Here is a 22,073-nt window from a genome sequence, read left to right as displayed (position 1 = left end):
CCAGCGTTGACTGGTTACGGCCCTGCATTGAAGCTCCTAAAATACCCATTTTGGGTTTCTCGATTAGGAGCATAATGAAAATTATGTGGTGGCGCCGCCGCGGAGTTCCTCAATTGGAACCGATAAATAAGTATATGGATTAAATTGGCCAAAAAAGTATAGGGACTAAATTGGCCATTTTTCCAATCTATTCAATTTTGCGCTAAAGTGGACAATTGATGGAATCTCTTCAATTTCAATCGGAACTAAATCACGTGAGATCCCGTGCCGGCACCTAAAACCCCTTTTTCAATCTTTTAATTTCTAAAACACATTTTTTTCTAGTGGCTTGACTTTTGGCATGGATACTCCTGTCCCTTCAGCTAGATCAATCTCCTCCTAACCGATTCTTTTCCAATCAAAACTCTGAATTAGAGATTTCAAGGCCAAACCCACCACCCGCTGTGCTAGGCCAGAACCAGGGCAAGATCTCCTTCCCATCCCAAATGGAATCAGCTTTGATAGCTGAACCTGCAAGCCTTCGAATCTCTCTGGCTTGAAGTGTATTGGATCATCCCAAACGTTTGGGTCCCTATGAACTGCCCATGCATTAACTAGCAAAATTGTGCCTCGCGGAATATTGTATCCCCCAATTTCACAATCATCGGATGACTCATGTGGCACTAGCATTGATGCTGCTGGGTACAACCGAAATGTTTCTGAAATAATGTTATGAAGATAAGAAAGATTTGATAGATCATGTTCGTTGAGCAATCGATCAGTCCCTTCTTAAGCATCCAATTCAGCTCGAGCTTTCTCTAGCACCTCGGGATGGTTGAGCAAAAGAGACGAGGCCCATTCTATAGTCATCGATGAAGTGTCTGTTTCAGCCGTAAGCATGACCTACCAATAATACACTAGTGGTTCAATTGAATGCTTATTCCAGTTCAACGGTGAAGAATGGCTTATAGGGAAGAATATACTTACCAGTATAATCCCTTTGATGATTTGGTCTGTATAATCCCTTTGATTTCCAATTGTTATCATCCGCTCTTCTCTCTCGGCTGCTTGCTTGCTTGCTTATGAAGTAGTACTGCTGCTGCTGCTCCTGTTGTTTGTGCAGGAGAGTTGAACTGGGTCCAAGCATGACCTACCAATAATATACTAGTGGTTCAATTGAATGTTTATTCCAGTTCAACGGTGAAAAATGACTAATAGGGAAAGAATATACTTACCAATATAATCCCTTTGATGATTTGGTCTGTGTAATCCCTTTGATTTCCAATTGTTATCATTCACTCTTCTCTCTCGACTGCTTGCTTGCTTGCTTATGAAGTAGTACTGCTGCTGCTACTGCTACTCCTGTTGTTTGTGCAGGAAAATTGAACTGGATTCGTCTCTGGCGTTGATTGCAGATTATCTCCATTACTAATGAAGGCAAGAATGAGACTTGGACTTAGAGGCCAAGCTGAGCTTCTTACTCGTGGCCAATAAGAGGCGTAATTTGGATTGTGAGATTACCTCTTTCATCTCTTTGTTTAATAAGCCAAAAGACAAGAGAAAGCTGAAAATATTAAAAAACGTGTTTTAGAAATTAAAAAATTGAAAAAGAGGTTTTAGGTGCCGGCACGTAATCTCATGTGACTTAGTTCCAATTGAAATTGAAGAGATTTCGTCAATTTTCCACTTTAGCGCAAAATTGAATAAATTGGGGATCAAAATTGATTTTCGAAATAGATTGGGAATAATTCCGCACATACACTATAGATTGGGGACCAAAATTACAATTCTCCCTAAAAATTTTCCTTAAAAACTAGCGATCCAAACGTGCAGAGCTATGAACCTCCCCTAGGGAAAAATGATAAAAAAGAAAAAGAAAAGAACAAAAACAATATGACAAAGCATCTTGGATTTCTTGATTATTGTTGTTTGCTCCTCAGGCCCCAACGTTAATTTAGAACCACAGGCCGCCACAGTAGACCATCACCTGGAACAGAGGGACTTGACATGGGGACCAAGAATTTTCAAGTACAATCTACACGTATGCCTCCAGCCAATCAAAACATACCAGACTCATTTCTTGCACTGGCTAGATAATCCAGCCACCTTCTCAGTTCGAACAATCAAAAGTGCCACAAGAAACTGCCATGGCATCTCTATTTCACCCTCCAATTAAGCCATTATTGTACCATCATCATTCTACATCATCATCATCATCACTACCATCCATAACCCCTTCACCAAAATCATCTTCTAACACAAATAGTTACCTGCCAAGAGCCCGGAATTTGTTCTGCTCTGCTGAGTTCAGAAAAAGAAAATCTTGCATCAAAAGAGGCTGCATTTGCAGGTCAGCCCTTGATGAAGCCTCAGTGAAATACTCTTCAGAAGCTGAGCAATCAAAAGCTGAGCTTGTTAGCTCTTTAAAGCTTAAGTTATTGGTATCCGTTCGTCTCTTTATTCTTTCTGTCTTTTTATTTCGTTTGCTTTTTTGGAAGACTTGTATAGCTGATTTTTTATATGTTTTTTCTTTATTTTTCCTGTTTGGTTTGATGGTGTCTGGAGTGATAATTGTATAATTTCTCTAGTGGGATGCTGAATTATTGCTCCTTAATTGGGAAGTATCAGTCATCGCTGAAGAACGTGTTTGCTTCAATGACAAAAACAGCGTATGGCCCAATTAGATGCAACGGGGAAATTGTTGGTTAATCAACTCAATTGGATGCATCTTTTAATCTACTTTTTGAGGTCTCTGAAGAATTTAGTGATTCTATACTTCAATTAGTTACATTTAACCTGATTTTGAATTGTGAAGCTGGCTAAACTGCCTTGTTGCTTTTGAATCAATACCATAGAATCTTGCGATGTATCAATTTTTGTATGAACTTTTTTTGTAGCTTCATCCCCAGTATGCCTAAGTAGTTAAGTAGTTCCAGAAATTTCTGAGAAGTTAGTATGTCAATGCATTTTTATCTGAATTGGCCAATGTCAATAGTCACTTCTTTAGAACAGAAACATGGATTTGAATGCTTTGAATAGGCTCAACAATAGGTTAGGTTCTCCAAGTTTCTGGCATTAGCCTATTTTTAGTGTACAGATGCTTTTTCAATTAGGATAGCAAAATCAGGAAAATAGTGAAAACTTTGGTACATAAGATATGGACATGGACATCTGTTTGGTAATCCAAAAGATAGCAGAGAAGCACAAAAGCTTGATTTGCTGTAAAGAAAGTATTGGACTCTAGGGTGAGGCTTAAGTTGCCAACCACAGAATCTGGGAATGCTTTAGAGGCTCCTAGTATAGAGAAGTAACACAAAAGATTAAAGGTTATATGTGATTATTGCAGTTGCAGTTAAATAGGACAGTGTTATTCATCCAGAGATTGTAGAATCAAGAAGCTTGCAGTTACTACCACAAATCAGGACACTGTTTTAGACTCTTCTAGTGGAAGATTGGAGGATGTATTTGTTGCAATGCAATCACTTTGGACTTGAATCAGTGTCTACATTGCCATGGTTTTCAACTTGGCCCATGCCTGTCAGCTGCATGCCTTGAGTAACAACTAAAATTGCATGAAGATCAGTCAGAGAAGACATTGTAAATGAGTGCATTAACAATCACAAGAATTACTAGATAATGGATTGGACAAATCAAAAAGTTCCTCAGCTATGTCTTTTTGGCCGGGAAAAGGATTCTATCATTGTTTAATTTGGAATCTGATGTTTAGTGTTGCATATTAGTTGAAAGCACAAGGACATCGAGGCTCCTGCTATGACAATCCTGGAGATTAAGCCTAGGACACAAACCTTATTGCCTATCTGTCAAACCCTCAAGTCATCTGTAAAAGTGAAATCACTTTCATTTCTTTTCATGTTGTGTTGAATTCATTTCATTACGTGTTATTTATTTCTGTTGAAGTAAGCAAGGATGGTCACCTCCAATTCTGAACTGCTAATTTGATCTTAGTGTGTTGTCATAGCTTCTTCCACTCAAAGACCCTGTTCTGATTCCATGGATCTTGCATGCCTCTGGTTATGAACAAAATGTGCTCTCCTCCTTCATTTGATTACTAGTGAGAAGACAAGAGAACATACTACGTTCTTGTTCCTAGTGCCTTTAATCTTTTTCCTTTTCATTTCCTTGCTACTTTCCTTCATTGTTTGTTTTGATTTTTTCCTTGGATTTTTGTTTCTAATTTTTAGTTGCTCTGAGTATGTTAGTAAGGATGAATACTGTTGTATAACATCTAAATCAATAAAGTGGTCTGGAATACATGCCCAAAGGTTTAGAGGTTGAGTCTCTGGTTGGTTGGCTCCCATCTCAAGTTAGGCATGCTTAACAGCCCACTTCCTCAGGAAGAGTTTTTGGGGGGGGGGGGGAGGAGAAAGAGTTCCATTTATATCATAATGGATTTCAATTATCATTAATCTGTACAAGACAGTACCAGCTTTCCTTTTTGACTCTTTAAGTTAAAAGTACGTGGTCCTGGTACAAGGTGCTTGTTGACAGCAGAGCTATATTTGCAACTGTGAATTCCAATCTGTTATGACAACAATCAAATTTCTTCCTTTGCAATCTGATGTGTGAAATATGATGTTTTGGTATTTATGAGGCTTCAACAAACCTAAATTGCAGAGTGCAGTTTCTGGGCTAAATAGAGGGCTTGCTGCTACTGAAGATGATCGACAGAAAGCAGATGCTGCTGCCAAGGATCTTGAATCTGTTGCTGGCCCTGTCGATCTCTTGGTTGACATTGATAAACTGCAGGGAAGGTGGAAATTGATCTATAGCAGTGCTTTTTCTTCTCGCACTCTTGGTGGAAGCCGTCCTGGACCCCCTACTGGAAGGCTTCTTCCTATAACTCTTGGCCAGGTGAGACGTACTTGCTTAAGAAATCTCCTCAAGTGCTGTCGTTTGACTACAGCATGAGATCATACACAAGAATGGATACTTTGACAATGTTTTTTAGATTTTAATGGCAAAAACAGCGGAATTCTGCTTAATGCTGAAGTGAACGAAAGCCTTAAAAGAGGGTTGCTCCCAGGATATCATGGTGTCCATATCTTCCCTCTCCAGATTGTTGAAACTGTGATTTAGTTTATGGATTGCCCACTTGTTTGTTAGACAAAAACTGCATAATGTAATATCGTGCTTTATTATCTCATCACTGATGGCATAAAGTTTTCTGTTAGGTATTTCAACGGATTGATGTCTTCAGCAAAGACTTTGATAACATAGTTGACCTTGAATTAGGTGCTCCATGGCCTCTTCCACCTGTCGAACTGACTGCTACTTTAGCCCACAAATTCGAAATTATAGGTTGGTGCTTACAATTAAACTTTCTACGTCAGTCTGATTTCAGTGTTTCACCATCTGCATCAGTTTACCACTATCATCATAACCTGCTTGTTGGCACATGTAGGTACTTGCAACATCAAGATAACATTTGAAAAAACTACCGTCAAGACTGCTGGAAACTTATCTCAGTTACCGTCGCTGGAGGTACCACGGATACCAGATTTTTTAAGGCCACCTTCTAACCGTGGAACTGGTGAATTTGAAGTTACCTATCTCGACTCTGATACACGAATCACAAGGGGAGACAGGGAAGAGCTAAGGGTTTTTGTCATCTCATAATTTTCAATGATGAGCTCTATCATACCTGCAGTGACTGATGCATCTCTATCATACTTTCAGAGGCAAGTAGATCTACTGTAACTGCAGAAACACGTAAAAACAGGCCCTTCTGCATATGTATGCGCCCACAGACTTGCACTGGAAAACCTCAATGACTAATTTGTCACAATTAATTGTATAGAGATTCATAGATTTGTTTTTGAAGTGCATCAAGAAAGCCATGAAACTATATGTTCCGAGTGGTATCTATAGCCCCTTAAATGGAACTAACTTTGGCTCAAACCTGGAGTTCTGATGCCAGAAATATATTCAATGAACCTCTTATTTATCTGGGCTGGTGCTCATTGGTCATACAAAAGGTTGAGAAGAAAAAAAAATGTTAGAAGGGGAAACTCAATCAATCAAATTTTAAGCTTCATTTTATCTCATGCATTACCAATAACACCCTGTGACTGAAAAAGGTGCTATTGGTTCTTGTCCCCCTTCCCACAAAGAAAACAAAAGTCAATAGAAATCTTGAGATATGACAAAGCACATTAACTCCTTTTCCCTTTTGGATGAACAAAAGGGCATTGAAAGAGAATCAATTAGTCTTTATGTTTTATCCAAAATGTGAAGACAAACAAGTCTACTTTTGGCATATAAATCACAAATAAGGCATGAATTCTCCATTTAGCACTTTCCTCTGGCTGATCCTTCTACAGTTCAGTTTTTGTGCCCAATTCATAGCTTAACATACAATGATTTGTTATTCGCTAATTGTTTCAACAAATGTTATATATTATCTTTAATTTCGATATTGACTGATCAAATGGACACAAACTTCCTCTGAATAATTGTGTGAAGTATGGAAAGAAATTAACTTAAACTAGTATACATTTTTTGAGGACACTCTTTTATGATAACTATTTTAGACTTACTTTACCACAAAACAAAACACGAAATAAGAAGAAACTATATGGTAAGGTATGAAATGCGAATTTCAAAAAAAAAAAAACTAAAAATATTTGGGCTATTTTACAGTCATTTTAAGTATGAATCACAAGCTTTATTTCCTTTTTTATCAAAAGAACTTATTGGCTCTTAGAATTTCATAATAAGACTTGCTGATAAATTTTTTGAAATGAATTCCCGGAAGAAATTGTTTGTAAACGAAAATGATGGTTGGGGTGGTAAAATTTCATAGGCCCAACCCAGCTTCCATTAAACCCAAAGCATGAGTCATGAGTATTGAGTAGGCGTCGCAGCTATACACTTAGCCGTTGGAGAGTAACGGCTACTTTAATTCAATTTCAATAAAATTTTAATTTTTAAACTTCAGAAAACATCCCAAAAAAAAAAATCCTTCTCATTTCTCAATCAAACTCCTCTTCTTTCCTTTGATTCTTTCCATTCTTAGCTCTCCAAAAATTACTCAATTCTGAATCTCCTTCAACATTTAAATCCCATCTTTTCCCTGTTATCTCACACACAGACACACACTAACTCATAAAGAAATCTGTCATCAGAATCTTGAAACCCACAAGAAATCCCAATAAAAGAGTAAATATTCCCATCTTTCCTCCTGATTTCTTGTGCTAAATGCCATGGCACCTACACCATCATCAAAGCCCCATTCAATGATGCAGACCCCTTCATCAAAATCAAATCCAGCCCATAATCAAACGAGAACCCCACAATCAAAACAGCGTTTAAACTTCAACGTTTCTAAGCCGTCTCCGAACCACAATTCGTCAGCAATGGCAAAGGAGAGCAACAACCCACCAGCAGAGCATCCAGTGGAAGTAATAGGCCGAATTCGTGACTACCCGGATCAGAAAAAGAATCCCGCTTCATCCTCAGCCTTGCAGATCAATCCTGACAAACAATCTTTAAGGGTTAAGACTGAAATTGGGTACAGGGATTTTAGTTTGGATGGGGTTTCACTGTCTGAAGAAGAGGATCTTGATGCATTTTACAAGAAATTCGTTGAGTCACGGATTAATGGGGTGAAATTAGGAGATAAATGCACTATTATGATGTACGGGCCAACTGGTGCTGGTAAAAGTCACACCATGTTTGGGTGTGGAAAGCAGCCAGGGATTGTGTACAAATCATTGAAAGATATATTAGGGGAAGGTGAAGAAGTGGGTGAAGAAAATGGTGAGAAGTTGGGGCCTGCTACTTTTGTTCAAGTGACTGTATTGGAGATATACAATGAGGAGATTTATGATTTGCTGTCTACTAATAATGGTGGAGGATTCAATCTTGGTTGGGCTAAAGGAGGAAGTGCTTCTAAGGTGAAAACTTCCTCTTTTGTTGAACTGTTATTGTTGTTATATAAAACTGGAAACTTTTGGCTAACCAATGATTACTTAAGTTTGTTATGGAATGCATGAGTTTTGATAGTGTTTAGTGGGAGCATCATCGTCATGTATTTTCTTGAACTTGATAGTCTTAGAATATACTTCGTTTGTTCTTTGCAGGTTTTTAATGATGTATTTTAGGCATATAATTGTGGAGATTAATTTGTTAGGCACATGGAAAAATGCGTCTATTTCTTCTTTAGTGATAAAACTAACCTTCCTCATGAAGAAGATGCACCTTCTCACCTTCAAGTAGATAGGGGTTTGGAACTTTGCTTGTTGCATTTGTAGAATCAGTATTGTCGATTCTAGTTTTTTTTGTTGTTATCCATGGGCTCGTCCCGCATCAACCTAGAATGTAGCTGAAAACAGTGTTTTAGCTAGGACCTTGTGCAGTGCCAGACCATGGAGAAGTTGGATTGTAAGTACTACAGTTACAGAAAATGGCTATTAAACATTGGCTTGTTTGTGAGGCGGACATTGATATTGTATTGCTTTATTTCCTTGTTATGTTGGGCTTGGGCACATCAGGATGCTCTATTCTTGGTCTTTATTGCGTAGGTGAGGCTGGAAGTAATGGGAAAGAAGGCTAAAAATGCGAGCTTTATTGCTGGTCATGAAGCTACAAAGATATCAAGGGAGATACAAAAGGTGGAAAAGCGTAGGATTGTCAAAAGCACACTCTGTAACGAGAGAAGTTCTCGGAGCCACTGCATGGTATCATTTAGCTTATAATTTGATTGCTTGCCTGTTAACTTGGTCGCTCCATTGCTAACACAATCCCACTTTATTCATGTTTGCAGATAATTCTTGATGTCCCTACAGTTGGAGGACGGCTAATGCTTGTAGACATGGCAGGTTCTGAAAATATTGAACAAGCTGGTCAAAATGGATTGGAAGCTAAATTGCAGGTATTGAATTGCTATGGATAGTAGCTTTTGTGGTGCAATTAAGTTATGATCATGTTCTTCTTGTAACCATGATCATGCTCTCTCTGAAATTCAGACAGCAAAAATTAACCAAGGGAACACAGCACTGAAGCGTGTGGTTGAGTCCATTGCAAATGGTGATTCCCATGTACCTTTCAGAGACAGCAAGTTAACAATGCTCCTTCAGGTACATTTCTTTTGTGGTCTGGTGGATCTTTCATCATGACAACTTGCTAGCTCAATGTTTAATGACTTTTGTGAAATAATTCCAATCATTTTGTCTAGGATTCTTTTGAGGATGACAAGTCCAAAATTCTGATGATACTCTGTGCCAGCCCTGATCCTAAGGAGCTGCACAAAACCATATCCACTCTAGAATATGGTGCTAAAGCTAAGTGCATAGTTCGTGGTCCTCATACTCCAATTAAGGAAAGAGGTGCAGAAGATTCTTCATCAGCTGTCATTTTGGGGTCAAGGATTGCAGCCATGGACCAGTTTATTTACAAGCTACAGATGGAGAACAAGCTGAGAGAAAAAGAGCGTAACGATGCCCAAAAAGAACTTATGAAGAAGGAAGAAGAAATTGCTGCCCTCAGGGCTAAAGTTTCCCTTGCAGAAGGAAAAGGACATGATACAATGGAGGAGGAGATCAATCTAAAGGCAAATCAGCAGGTTCAGAAACTGAAAAGTGAATTGGAGAAGAGGATACAGGAATGTGAAAAAATGGCAGATGAGTTAATTGAAATGGAAAGGAGGAAGATGGAAAATGTGGTACTTCAATTTCAACAAGAGTCTGAAATGCTTCGACAGCGTTTGAGAGAACTTGAATCTGAGCTGTACAAATCACGGGTTGGAGGTGGATCCCTGGACATGGATGGAAGCAACTTTGTTAGGAAGCTGCTGGATACCTATTCTGAAGATTCAGGGATGGTGAAATCAATGGATTTGGACAAATCATATGACTTGGATGCTGGAAAGCAAGATGTGGTGGTTTTTAAAGCAGGAAACAGTGAAACCAAAAGTTATTTGGATTTTGACAGTAGAAAGAACTCAAGAGATGACAAAGATTATGATCTTCTCGTTCGGAGCTTTTCCAGCAAGGGATGTCTGAGCACTGTATTTGAGGCGGATGAAGAAGAAGGTAGTGGGGATGACAAAGAGAAGTTCTCAGATGAAGAAGTTCGGAAAGAGGTAATAGAGGAAAAGGTGGTCTGTTCGAGCACACTGGCTGCCAAGGCTCCATCTATTCCTGTTTCTTCACCTGAAGTTTCATCTCAGAATCAAGAGAAAGTAGAGAACTTCAGAGAGACATTAGTGGATAAACTTTTGCAAGCAGAATCACCCAGTGAACCTGAAAGTGCTCAAGATACAGCCTCTTCCAGGCTAATGAGGATACAAAACATATTCACCCTTTGTGGGAATCACAGAGAGCTCTCTCAGCACATCAGAACTCCTATGCCTGGCCGAAAGAGGTCCGAGAATATTGACCCCATGGCATCACCAGTGAGGACAACTGAAGAGGGGTCGGATGCAAAGTCAATTAGTGATGTTAAACAGCTTCAGAAAAGCCTCTCCAAGGATCTTTTGGTGTCAGACATCCCTGAAAATTTTCAGACACCGATGGGAAACAAGAAGATGGCACCTAGTTCTTTTGAGAGTACCTTAGCCTCAAAGGAGAACTGCAATCCTATTGATGAAAAAATTGGAGACCTTGATGTTTATGTGAAATGGGAGGCATCAATGGAGAACCCTGGGAAGTTCATCACTACACTAAAGGTTGTCAAAGATTCAACTCTCGCTGATCTGCGGAAGTTGATAGAAATTCATCTTGGTGGAGATAATCAAGCATTTACTTTCCTTGTGCTTGGGGTATGTCTGCAACCCATGATCTTCTTCTATACAGTAATTTATATGTTATTGAATAGGTCACCAGGTAAAATTAGTCATAAACTGCAGCAGGAAAAAAATCTGATACTTTTCGGACATCATACCATGCATATTGAGTTGTCATGTCATACATGTCTCCAGTTATTTCCATCGAACAGGAGATTTGGCTGCTTTCAAAAATTCCTCCTCTGCCGTTGTTTTCCTCTTGAAGAGAAATGCATCTTTTGCCTGAGCTTAATTGCCCTTTCTACTTTCTTCCAAACAGATTTTCAGTACATTTTGAAACTACAACCACGGAAAGTTGCTTCTTTCAGCGTATCCATAAGTGCATTTCCTTGTTTTGCTTCCACATGTCTTATGTTCTCAGCAAACACAAAGCCCTGAAATTAGTTATTGGAAGAAGAATTTCTATAGCGTAAAGCAACGTAAGGATTATTAGTACAAGAACCCAGTAACCACCTCGACTTTACATCATACCCTTCCGTGCAGACAATGTGTATTTGCCACCATTTATTGATGCTTTACATCCTAGGCTTCAGTTGTCGAGAGGCTGACAGAATATTACTCTCTGAACAGGATCCTTCTGGTGCTCCAGTGCCAAGAGAAACGGAGGCAACAATGCAGGCATCGAAGCTACCAATTTGCAACAACCAGCTTCCGGGCCGCCTAGCTTGTTTGCGCCCACTAAAAGGAACCCGGAACACCCCTCACCATCTTCCTTTGAGTCCACTGGAAAACAAACTGCCATTGACTCCAATTTCAAATGTTACAAAGCACTGTGATTATCCCTCTCCAGAATTACCTACACACCTGGATTCAACCCCTTTTGTGACTCTGCGTAGATACTAGGTTCGAGGATTAGTTGTTTGATTTTGCAGGTTGTGATTGTGTATCAGTAGTAGTATGAAGTGTGTATTCTTTCTGATCACGAAACAGCCTCTTTTGAGTACATATGCATATGTACTCCTGGTATCTGTAAGGTTTTTTGTGGTTTGAATTGTTGATATCGTTACTTTTCTGTGGGAGATTGTGGTTTGATTCATCGCTGATACATTCATCAGGTGAAATCTGCGCTAAAAGAAAAGCATACAATATGCTGAGTTTGATCGTACAAGCAATTCTCCCAAGAAGCTCTCTACCTCCATCTATCAATGGAATTAAAGAAAAAAATATGTGTTTTAGGCCTACAATTTTTAAAAATTTTATTTTTGTCCTGCTAATTTATCAATAAAAATGTTTTGCCACTGACCACAGTAAACTGTACATTTAAGGTATTGGATTGTTAAAGATTTTGTGAGGACCATATAATTGGAAGAAAAGAAAGTCACTAGAATTTCATACCAATGAGTAATTTAATGACAAATTTTAAAAACAAAATGATGGACAAGTTAAGGGAGTTTAGTTTAATTGTGAGTTTTCTATACTCAAGAAAATAAAAATTAAAAAAAATGAGTTGTAGAGCAATTATATGATTCTTTACATCGTCCCTCTTTATTTTTTGATTAATTATGTGCTAGCTATTTTCCTTAGTACATTATTATTGTTACATGCCGTAGAGCAACAATAGCTGTAATATATTTCTGCTTCCACTTGAATTTTTTTTTTTTTTTTTTTTGGATCCACATCCCATAGCGAGAAAGCTTTTTTTTTTTCCATCAAAATTTTACTGGTTGCCTTTCTTGCAAAAGAAAAGGGCGTAAGAATCTTGATTGGTGGACTAAATTCTTTTGGGCAATTAAAATTCAAAATCCTTTACAGCGCAAACAGAAAGCTGATGAGTTCTAAACACAACCCCGCAACACCCCCACCACAAAAACAACCAGTCAAATGCTGAAGACTTCTCCTATAAGCAAACCAGTACAGTTTAGTAATTAAAGCAGTCTACAGAATTTGATCCATTTTAGGCTTTTTCCCACTTCCTCTTAGCTTCAGAAAACTCCTCCTTTCATCTCTTTCTCCAATTGATTGCAATTCTACCATTGGGCTGCAAAGAAAATCCTCCATCTATGGAAGCAAGTCAATCATCACAACACAACGACGGAGATGAAGAAGAAGAGGTTAAAGTTGCAATCTTTCTGCTCTTCTTTTGATAATACGGCACCTTTTTTTACCTCTGCTTATAGGCCTGTACATAAGTATGACCTTGATCATGGTACCATGTTTGTTGTCTGTTAGTATTTGTAAGGAAATGTGGAAAAACAGAAAGAAATACTTAATCCCATTGTGGTAAATGGCTTTTTACATCATGGGTAATCTCAAGTTTGTAGCTTTGTATGTTTGTAGAACCTTGATCATGGCGCTACTTTTTTTTTTTTTTCTGGTTCTTTTCCTTTTCTGGTTTTTATTTGCACAATATAAAGGAAGTGAAAACGCATTATTGTAGAAGGCTTTTTATATTGTTGATTTTCTCAAGTTGGTTGCTCTTTTCCTTCTGATTTTGAAATAAGCACGTAACTCTTTGTTCCTTTGGCTTCTATAAACTAAGCATTGCATGTTTTGGGTTTTAATAATGAAGAGTTGTCAAACTTATTTCTACTTTCTGGGAGCACAGTGGAGTGTTTTTTTTTTGAAAAAGACTAAAATAAGTGCGTATTGGCTAAATTAAAATTTAAAACAAAAGAAACGACCAAAAAAGAAATTTTTGGGGGGGGGGGGGGGGTTTCTTTGTGGACTTTGTAACATAATCAATTTTTTTTTTGGTGTTAGACATGGAATTTGAGGCCATCAAGTTTTGGGTTGCTTTGTAAAAGTATTAATTTTTGAATTGAAAAAGTGGCTTCTAAGGCATGGAAACTGTGCAACATTGAGGTTCTAGGCAATCGTACTTGTGTTACTATGTTAGTCTACTTCTCATTGAAATACACATTTTTTTACAACTGTTGTGACTTGCATTGAATTGTGGATGGAATCTTTTTAATGTTTCTCTAGCTGGTTAAGAAGCAAATGTATGCAGTAACTTAAAAATTGAAAAGTCAGGCTATTGTGGAATCAAGCAAAGGAAAATTTTCTGAAAGGACCTAATTAGTTTGCTTTCTAGTAGCAAGCATAGAAGAATTTCTTTCATCCACCATAATCTACTGCAATGTGAATTCCAGTGCTTATTTTGTCACTTTGCCAATGAAACTTCAATTCACCAAATACTTCTCTGACCTATCTTTGTTTGTTCTCTCTCTATCTCGCAGATGAACGTATACCTGAAGGTCATCAAAACTGTTGCTGTGACTGTAAAGAAATCAGCGACTGTCAGAAGTGTCAAAGAAAAGTTGAATGACAAGGAAGGCATATCCGAATGTCTTCAGCAGGTTTTCTACAATGGCGAAAGGCTTCGGGATGACCAAAAGCTACTCAGTAGCAACATTCAGCAAAATTCCACTCTCCAGCTCTTTGTCCAGAATTTTATGCCAATAAGACTGTTCATTAAAGTGCCATCTGGTCAGAAAATTATTGAGGTTGAAGCTAGGACTTGTGATACCATCCAGAGTATCAAATCTTTGATAGCAGCCAAAGAAGGGATCAATTCACAAGACTTCAATCTGATTTATGCAGGAAAGCTGCTTGACGATGAGAAGACTTTAGGCTTTCTTGATATTCAAAAGGAGTCTACCATTTATATGGTGATTACTCCAAGGGATCTGTTTCCAGTCTCTCTTAAAATGCCAACTGGAGAAGTCGTGAAGTTAGAAGTTAAAGGGCTGTACACTGTTCATGATGTCAAAATTATAGCTGAGAGTTTAGTTGGTTTCCCCCTAAATGATCTAACTTATCATGGAGAGGAGCTTGAGAATCCAAAGACCCTATCTTCTTTGGGCATTACAGCAGAATCTGTGTTAGAGATGTCACCTCAACGTATTCAGGTATTTATCAAGAACTGTTGTGGCAAAACAATGACAATTGATGTATGCCTTGAGGATTTAGTGAAAAAGGTCAAGGCCAAGATTTTTCATAAACTACGATTGCCGGCTGATGTTCAAAGTCTAGTGTTTGAGGGAAAATCTCTAAATAATAGTCGGACTTTGGCTAGTTACAACATCCAAAAGCACTCCACCATTCAGTTGGCTCTCTGCCCACCATCAGTACAGCCTGACTACGCACCATCATTACAGCGCCAGTTCAAATTATCAGATATTGGAATTTCTTCACGAGACTTGCCAAGTTCCATGACTATTTCTCAACTGAAAAATATGATCCAGATTAAAACTAGTCTGCCTGTGAAGTCATTATCCATTGCTGGAGACATGTTGCTAGATAAACTATCTATTGCCAATTATGGTATCAATAAAAGGACAGTAGTAGTTGTTGGGTGGGATGCACTTTGAGAGTTCAGTTGCAGTTGTGTCTTCCTTTGTTTTCATGTCAGAAATCCTAGTTGATGAGTGACAAAGAAAACATGTCTTGTGCAAGGTTACTGTCTTAATCTTCATTTCTTTCCAATATGGGCAGTTCCTCCTCTGAAGCCTGTCCAGCATTGGAGTTTTGTCATTAGTTAGTGTAAAATGACCCAGATTAGCCATTTGTGAGGAGGTTTAGAAAATGTGATATGGGCATATGTCACTTTCCAACTTCAAAATATTCAGCACAGATGGGTATCCGATTTGATTTTCCCACTTTATGTTTTTCCTCATCTTGTTCTCTGCAGGAAAATCACCAAGTTGTGAATTTTGCTTCTTCGTGGATCCCAGCTACATGAATCACTCTGCAATCGCGAGACTGTTATCTCAGCTATGTGAATCTTAGTTTGGCAGTCTCGAAGTAGTTATGTGTATGTATGTCCATGTGAATTACCTCTGGACAAGAATAGTTAAAACTATGTTCTTAGCACGTCTCCTTGCGAAGTTACTTAAAATGGTTGACAAGAGAGACCAGTATCTGTAGCTTTTTCTGCTTGGTGATCCTTCTTTAATGCTCTTTCAATGTCTTGATTTTTCTTGAAATCTGTCTGCAGTTTTCATTGTGTGTATATATGCTTGTTATGAATTAACATAGATACTCTGCATATTTGTGATGAATTTCTTTTCCTTGCCTAGATTAGGGAGAAACAAATACGAAGGATGGCATGCAAAAGAATGGCGGAGCGCTTTTTTTTTTTTGACCTTCATCGGGCTAACTCTTCCAGATATAATACGCTAAGCACTGAATTACAGAGAAATTGAAGACCACAGCAGTACTATTAGACAGAATAAATAAACATATGTCTTGAGCATGTCCTAGAAAATGGAATTTCTTCCTAGTTTCTTCATAGAACACAGCACTAACATTTGACAGAATCAAGTTGAAACATCCGCTGGGCTCTTCTTTTCAACTTTAAGGAAATCAAAATTGTCATCATCCAAGAGGGCATGTTGATGTAGGAGCGGGCATATTCTTCTTGGAAATCTTGCCGATCGCCAGTGCTAACAGGCTATTAATCGTTTACAGACTGGGACCAAAGGAAAAGAAAGGAAAAAAAAGAGAGAAGGAAGCAGCCGAAAAAGAGAATGTCACACATTGGAAAACGACTGCGGCAGTTTCCAAGTTGATGAAGAAAATCTTTTACGCATTATTCATGTTCAAACATAAATATAAAGCAGACTATGTATTAATGAAAAGCACGAAACCAAGAAGAGAAAACCTAAAGAAATGGCACCATTTCTCAGAGTTTATTGCAACATGGCCCTTCAAGAACTGTTCGTATGCCATGTGCCCGCAAACTTTCTGTTTGAATTGCTATTTTTAGAAATTTTTGTAGAAAAACGGTAGTGATTTGATATATATATAAGGTAAAAAGGTAATTAAAAAATGTGTTTACAAAAAACGTAAAAATCTTTTTACAAAAAATTACAATCCAAACAAATTGTTTAAATTAAAGAACGATAGAATCTACAAGATCCAACTTAACTGATAGGGACATTAATCAGATAAGATTTAAAAGTCCATAATTTGACCCTAAAGCCTTCCTCCTTCCGCCCTCGGACTCTAAAAAAAAAAAAAAAGGATAGAAGCCCTTGATAGAATGACACCCAATTGCTATCACAATGACAACAAAAGGAAACGAAAAAAATTAGTCCATAGCATAACTGTATTGAACAATTGCTGGGAATTGCACATGGTGTAGAAACTAATTTGCAAATGCAATAGTGTAATACAATGGACACTAAATTAAAGAGAAATTGAAGTATTAATGAAATTTGAACATGAGCTTCATATTAGAATTTTAACATCGGGTCTGTGGACATAATAATTAATTTGTCCTCAATTGTAAGCTTTAATTCAAGCATGAACAGTTTAACTTTGATGTTCAACAGCATGAGGTCGATGATCAAACAGTCATGCTGGTTAGAAACTAGCTGGTCAGAAATATTAGGGAAGGCGGCCAGTTGACTTTGGTATCCAGCAACACATAAAGAAAAATGCCAATAAGTACTTATTCGAGAAGCCGGAATGCAGATAAGAACCACCTCACACTACCAAATTGCAGAGATAGTTGAAAACAAAAGAGAAAGACTTGCAGCTGACCTGATTTTTGGTGAGTCTTATTGACGAGAAATTGTAGCTACATGGTGGATATGGAAAAAAAAATCTACAGCGTCTTAGTTCCCTCAATAAAATCATTTCAACAGCGATAATTTCCTGTAGTGTTGAGATGAATCTCAATCCATTTATCTCCTAACTTTTGACAGTTTGTGACCTCAAGTTTCAAAGGATTGCTCATAGCTTCGTGGTCAATCCTCCACTTCTCTAAGTTGTGCAGTCCATTGAGCTCAAGTAAAATAAAAGCTCTAGAATTTCAATATCTTAGCTTCTTCAAAATTGACCCATGGTTTCGAACAATAATTGGTTTAAGAAGCGAAAAAGTACCTAATTTGCTTTAAGATAATGTTAACAATTGACAATGAAGCGTAGTCTAGTTGGTAAGGTGAAATTGAGAGGTCACAAATTTGGGTTATGAAGGGGCAAGTGGAAACCACTATTGATAACACATGAACGAAGATGTTAACTTGAGATACTAGTAGATAAGAGCGCGCACGCACACATATATATAAAGGAATTTGGGACAGAATTGCATTCTTCACTAAATGATCTTGCACAACGATTTGTAGAGAAGCAGAATTTGTACTTACTAGTCTTGGATTCTTGACAACTGATGTGCTCAACTCATGATAATCTGTTGGGAAACAGGAAGTTTGGAATTCACAACTATAATCTGTTGTGAAATAGAAGGTTTGGGGTGTGAATTTGCAAGGCTTAAACAGGATTCTGCTTAGAAGATGGACAACATATAAATGAAGAAACTCTTTGTACAGCCTAGCTTAGGATGTAGACTCAACCCCAGACCGTGAATGTAATCTAAGCATAAATTTAGTAGAAGAAAGTAGTTGTGATACAAGGGGAGAATTTGCTTTTCCTCAGTAAGGGAAAGACACGTTGATTTTCTTCAAAAGAAGTACATGAATTATAATACTTAATTAGCTTGATTCCACAAAAAATATAAACTTAAAAACAGAAACAAAGGATTGTTTAGGGTAAAATACATAAAACCCACATATAACCTCCCTATACTTTGGACTTCTTTGGAACTTGGATGAAAAGCATCCAAACTAACAGAGTTTGTGATACACGCGTGTATTAAGTGAGTTTCAACTGACGTTGTCAAGGACAATTCAGTATTTTGTAGTTTTTTGTCATTTCCTTTTTTATTTCCTTTCCTTTTTTTGGTTTATTTTCCTTCTCCATTTCTTCCCTGCTCACTACCAAACTGGTCAATAACACCAAAATGGTTAGCGACACCGGTGAATACCAATCATCATCAGTACCACCACCGATCACCTGTAGCTCCACCATCGTCACCAATCACCAGCAACTCTACCACCAATCATCACTAATTTCAACGCTCAATGATCCCAAAATAACACCAAAAAATTTTCAATTAGATAGAGCGCAAAATAACAACAAAAATTCTCAATCTAATAGTCTCAAAATATTAACAAAAAATTCTCAATCAATGATCTCAACCTAACACCAAAAGCCTTCAACATATCAATCACATAGTGGCTCTGCTATCAACTTCAAATTAATCCCAAATTCAATAGAAACATGAATAGCAAAATTAGATCTGACGATGGCCATTTGTCAGTGGTGTCAGTTGAAGGACGGATGGAAGGAAAGGAAAAGGGAAGCAAAAAAAGAAAAATCAACTGGCGGGCAAGGAGGAGAAATCAAGGTTCACTGCCTTCATGTAATTGGAGAGTGAAGACCCTCTTAGCTTGCTTGGATACTGAGAGACAGAGCCTTCTAATCAACTGCGATGGGGCCAAGACCTTCGAACGATTGGTGATAAAGATACAAATGAAAGAGTTGGTTTTGTTGCCTAAGAAACTAATGATTCAGAGGAGAAAGAGTCTAAGGAATCCAAGTCTCCAAAAAAAGTTGCTGCTTAGATTTGGGTTCTTAATTTTACAGAAGAACACATGAAAAAGTCATGTGTCTAGATCGGCAGTGATAGAGATGCTGTTGAAAATGAAGATGGCGAGATGGTGATAGCGAGATGATGGCAACAATGAAAGGGTGGTGTTGGCTGGATTGATGGGGCAAGAAAAAGAAAGGAAAATCAAAGGGGAAAGGAAAAACAGAAAAATGTTCTGGAAAAAAGGAAGAAATAAAAGCCCAGAACATTCTGACATTTCCTTGAAGAAGATGATACTTCTTATAAAATTTCAAATGAGCCCCTTAATTCTACCTTTGTTTCAAATGTAGGAATAAAGTTTTTAAAACTTTAATTGAGCCCTAAGTTAACCTTTGATTTAGTTTGGAAATAGGGTTAATATAGGAAATTTACATCTTTCCGTCAATTTGGATGATTTATGTCCATTATCCAAAGAAGTCCAAAGTATAGGGAGGTTATGTGTTGGTTTTTAATAATAAGGAAGTTTTATGTAAAATAGGTAAACCACAGGGGGGTTTTATGTATTTTACCTGATTATTTATTAATCCAGCTTTTAAAAATTAAATTCTGTGGCCCCCTTTTTTTTTTTTTTTGGTAGTTAAAGATTGACGATATGTACCAAACTTCACCATGCAACCAAAGCATTAAATTTGTTTGGAAGTTGATATAGTTTACTGTAAGAGAAGACGTTTTGCTTTTTCTTTCTTCTTCTTTTTTTTTTAACGTAAATGTAGTGAAAAAATGAACTTGTGCCTCGCATTTCTAAGTAGTAAGATGGCGCAGTTAAAAGAAATATTGAAGCAAAAGGCAAGCATCTGCTTAACAGCTAGAAGTGCAAGTCGGTGTGTGAAATGACTAACCTATCGTTGGTATAAAGAGGATCACACTTTATAGCCTTCCAACTCCATTTAGACAAGGCAAGGAGTTGCCAAATCTCAAGCTAATATGTGGGTAAATTTTGAATGGAATTTGCTTCTTCCTTCCTTGGTCTCCCAACTTAAATTTTGCCTTGGAAAAAATATTAATTTCTCTAAATATTTTTAGAATATTATTAAATTTGTTGATATTCAAAATTTAGTTTCCTTTTAAATGCTTTATATTATATATTATCTTCTTAGAATTTCGTGTATTATCTCCAAGGATATCCCACTATTAAACATGTATTATGATTAACATTTGTAATTTATTGGCTATTTCATTTGGTAAAGTCAAATTTGCAGTATGTTCATATTGATAGATACTTTTCCTTATGTAGGGTGATAAGAAAGAGAATATTGAATCGTAGGTTACAATGCAAATTTAACATACTAATGCATATTTTAATTCAATACTCGGTACATGATTTTCGCACTATATTTTGTGGATTTGATTTTATGGGTGTTTTCTTAAAATTATCTTTGTAACGAAAAATTTGTTGTTAGACAACTTTGGCTTATTATATTTTGGATTAAATTGCTAGCGGATATTGAGGGATTAAGCCAAAGAAATGGAAACAAAATTAATTCGCAATTCATTATTTTCAAAATTATACTCATTAAAAAATTTTTTTAATTTACTGCCACTATTTCGTCCAATGTGTTTATAGTTTATAGTTGCAGCTTTCACTTGGCAATTCCAATGTGTAAAAGCGATCAATGATGGTTAGGATCATAAAGCATGTTGAATTATGAACTACAGGGCTGATCGATGAACAAAATGTTCTGGGCATACCATAAAGCAGATGTAGGTTAATTACCCGAAATTTAGGAACTTCTATCTATCCTGCAAATAAATTTTCTTTGAGAAAAGGGCGAGAATGGACATAGGTAAATGAGCGAAATCACTGGACATCATATGATTTGATTGAACAATTGCCGGAAATTGTACAGTCTCGAAACTTTTTACAACAGCAATGGGCACCAACTGAAAATGAAATATAAGCCAAAAGCAAATTTGTATGATGTTACAATTTTAACAACTAGTACATGGAAATGGTAATTATTTTACACTATTACATTGTAAGCACGAATTATCTAACTCTGATGTTCAACAGCATGAGATGGATAGCCAAGCAGTCGCATGAGTACCATGCATAATGTATAACCAGCAAGGAAAAGTATAAGCAGAAGGAAAAGAATTCACAGATGCTTGCTTGTTAGAAATTCTGAAGGAAACCAATTGGGTATCCTGCAATTCATAAAGGAAAATGCCAATTAATATTCATTCACTTACCTAGAATGCACATAAATAAAATCACCCGGTGCTAACAAATTCACAAATAAAGCATATATTCGTTACCTTGTACTTGGATGGTCATTAGCATGCCTGCAGCATCTTCTGCAGACCAGAAAAAATTACACGAAGAGTAAATTAAAGAAACAATAGAAGTTACGAGTCCGAATAATACAGAAAAAATATGATCATCTGACAATGATCCTATCTGCAAATTAAGCTGTAATAGTTTAAACAAAACCGGATGATCTACTGAATATCATATTTATGCAACCTAATCATTATCATTACTATATAAAAAGTATGAATGTTGGTATTAAGGAGTGCAAGTGTAAGCACTTTTTTATCTTAAATTTTGTTATTTCTAAATTACCCTCATGTCTTTTAATTAGAATTATTTCATTTTAAGTAGCACTAATTAAAAGAAATAAAACACTCCAATTGATTACATTTTAATGGTATTGGTAATTATAATTAAAAATTCCTCATTAAAAACTATTTATCTACCATTGGACTCCATCTCCTATTATTATACGTATCAAAATTTCTTAATTGAAGCATGAAAAATTTTTCATTAGTCATTAGTTGAGATTGTTAAAAAAAATCAATTTCAAAAAATAGATATTCTCTAGAAAATGGAGAAGCATACAATAAAAAGTATGAATG

General features: G+C 37.0%; 4 protein-coding genes across 5 annotated transcripts; 3 read left to right on the top strand and 1 right to left on the bottom strand.

Moving 5' to 3' along the window:
* Positions 1 to 378: 378 nt before the first annotated feature.
* On the bottom strand, positions 379 to 1,126 carry LOC113735395 (cytochrome P450 81Q32-like). The gene is made up of 2 exons (XM_027262406.2): positions 967 to 1,126; positions 379 to 698 (listed from the first exon to the last, which is right to left on the bottom strand). Exons 1-2 carry the CDS (start codon positions 1,124 to 1,126, stop codon positions 379 to 381), a joined length of 480 nt encoding a protein of 159 aa, XP_027118207.2.
* Positions 1,127 to 1,951: 825 nt separating this feature from the next.
* LOC113734308 (plastid-lipid-associated protein 6, chloroplastic) lies at positions 1,952 to 5,861 on the top strand. The gene is made up of 4 exons (XM_027260798.2): positions 1,952 to 2,420; positions 4,615 to 4,851; positions 5,172 to 5,298; positions 5,402 to 5,861. Exons 1-4 carry the CDS (start codon positions 2,127 to 2,129, stop codon positions 5,614 to 5,616), a joined length of 873 nt encoding a protein of 290 aa, XP_027116599.1. The 5' UTR covers positions 1,952 to 2,126; the 3' UTR covers positions 5,617 to 5,861.
* A 220-nt stretch (positions 5,862 to 6,081) lies between these two features.
* Positions 6,082 to 11,819, top strand: LOC113734307 (kinesin-like protein KIN-10A). Its single transcript, XM_027260797.2, has 6 exons — positions 6,082 to 7,895; positions 8,523 to 8,678; positions 8,765 to 8,872; positions 8,967 to 9,077; positions 9,176 to 10,759; positions 11,354 to 11,819. Exons 1-6 carry the CDS (start codon positions 7,203 to 7,205, stop codon positions 11,624 to 11,626), a joined length of 2,925 nt encoding a protein of 974 aa, XP_027116598.1. The 5' UTR covers positions 6,082 to 7,202; the 3' UTR covers positions 11,627 to 11,819.
* Positions 11,820 to 12,502: 683 nt separating this feature from the next.
* On the top strand, positions 12,503 to 15,708 carry LOC113734525 (polyubiquitin). 2 transcript variants are annotated; one of them, XM_027261110.2, is made up of 3 exons: positions 12,503 to 12,834; positions 13,960 to 14,631; positions 15,414 to 15,708. In XM_027261110.2, the coding sequence occupies exons 1-3, from the start codon at positions 12,784 to 12,786 to the stop codon at positions 15,462 to 15,464; spliced, it is 774 nt and encodes a 257-aa protein (XP_027116911.1). In that variant the 5' UTR covers positions 12,503 to 12,783; the 3' UTR covers positions 15,465 to 15,708. The 2 variants fall into 2 exon arrangements, with proteins under 2 accessions (XP_027116911.1, XP_027116910.1); XM_027261109.2 differs by having other exon boundaries at positions 12,507 to 12,834; positions 13,960 to 15,708.
* The last annotated feature ends 6,365 nt before the right edge of the window (positions 15,709 to 22,073 follow it).

The sequence above is a fragment of the Coffea arabica genome, chromosome 3c (assembly GCF_036785885.1).
Source record: "Coffea arabica cultivar ET-39 chromosome 3c, Coffea Arabica ET-39 HiFi, whole genome shotgun sequence".
Lineage (NCBI taxonomy): Eukaryota > Viridiplantae > Streptophyta > Magnoliopsida > Gentianales > Rubiaceae > Coffea > Coffea arabica.
The sequence above is the reverse complement of the archived record's forward strand: the minus strand, read 5'-3'. Positions and strand labels throughout refer to the sequence as shown.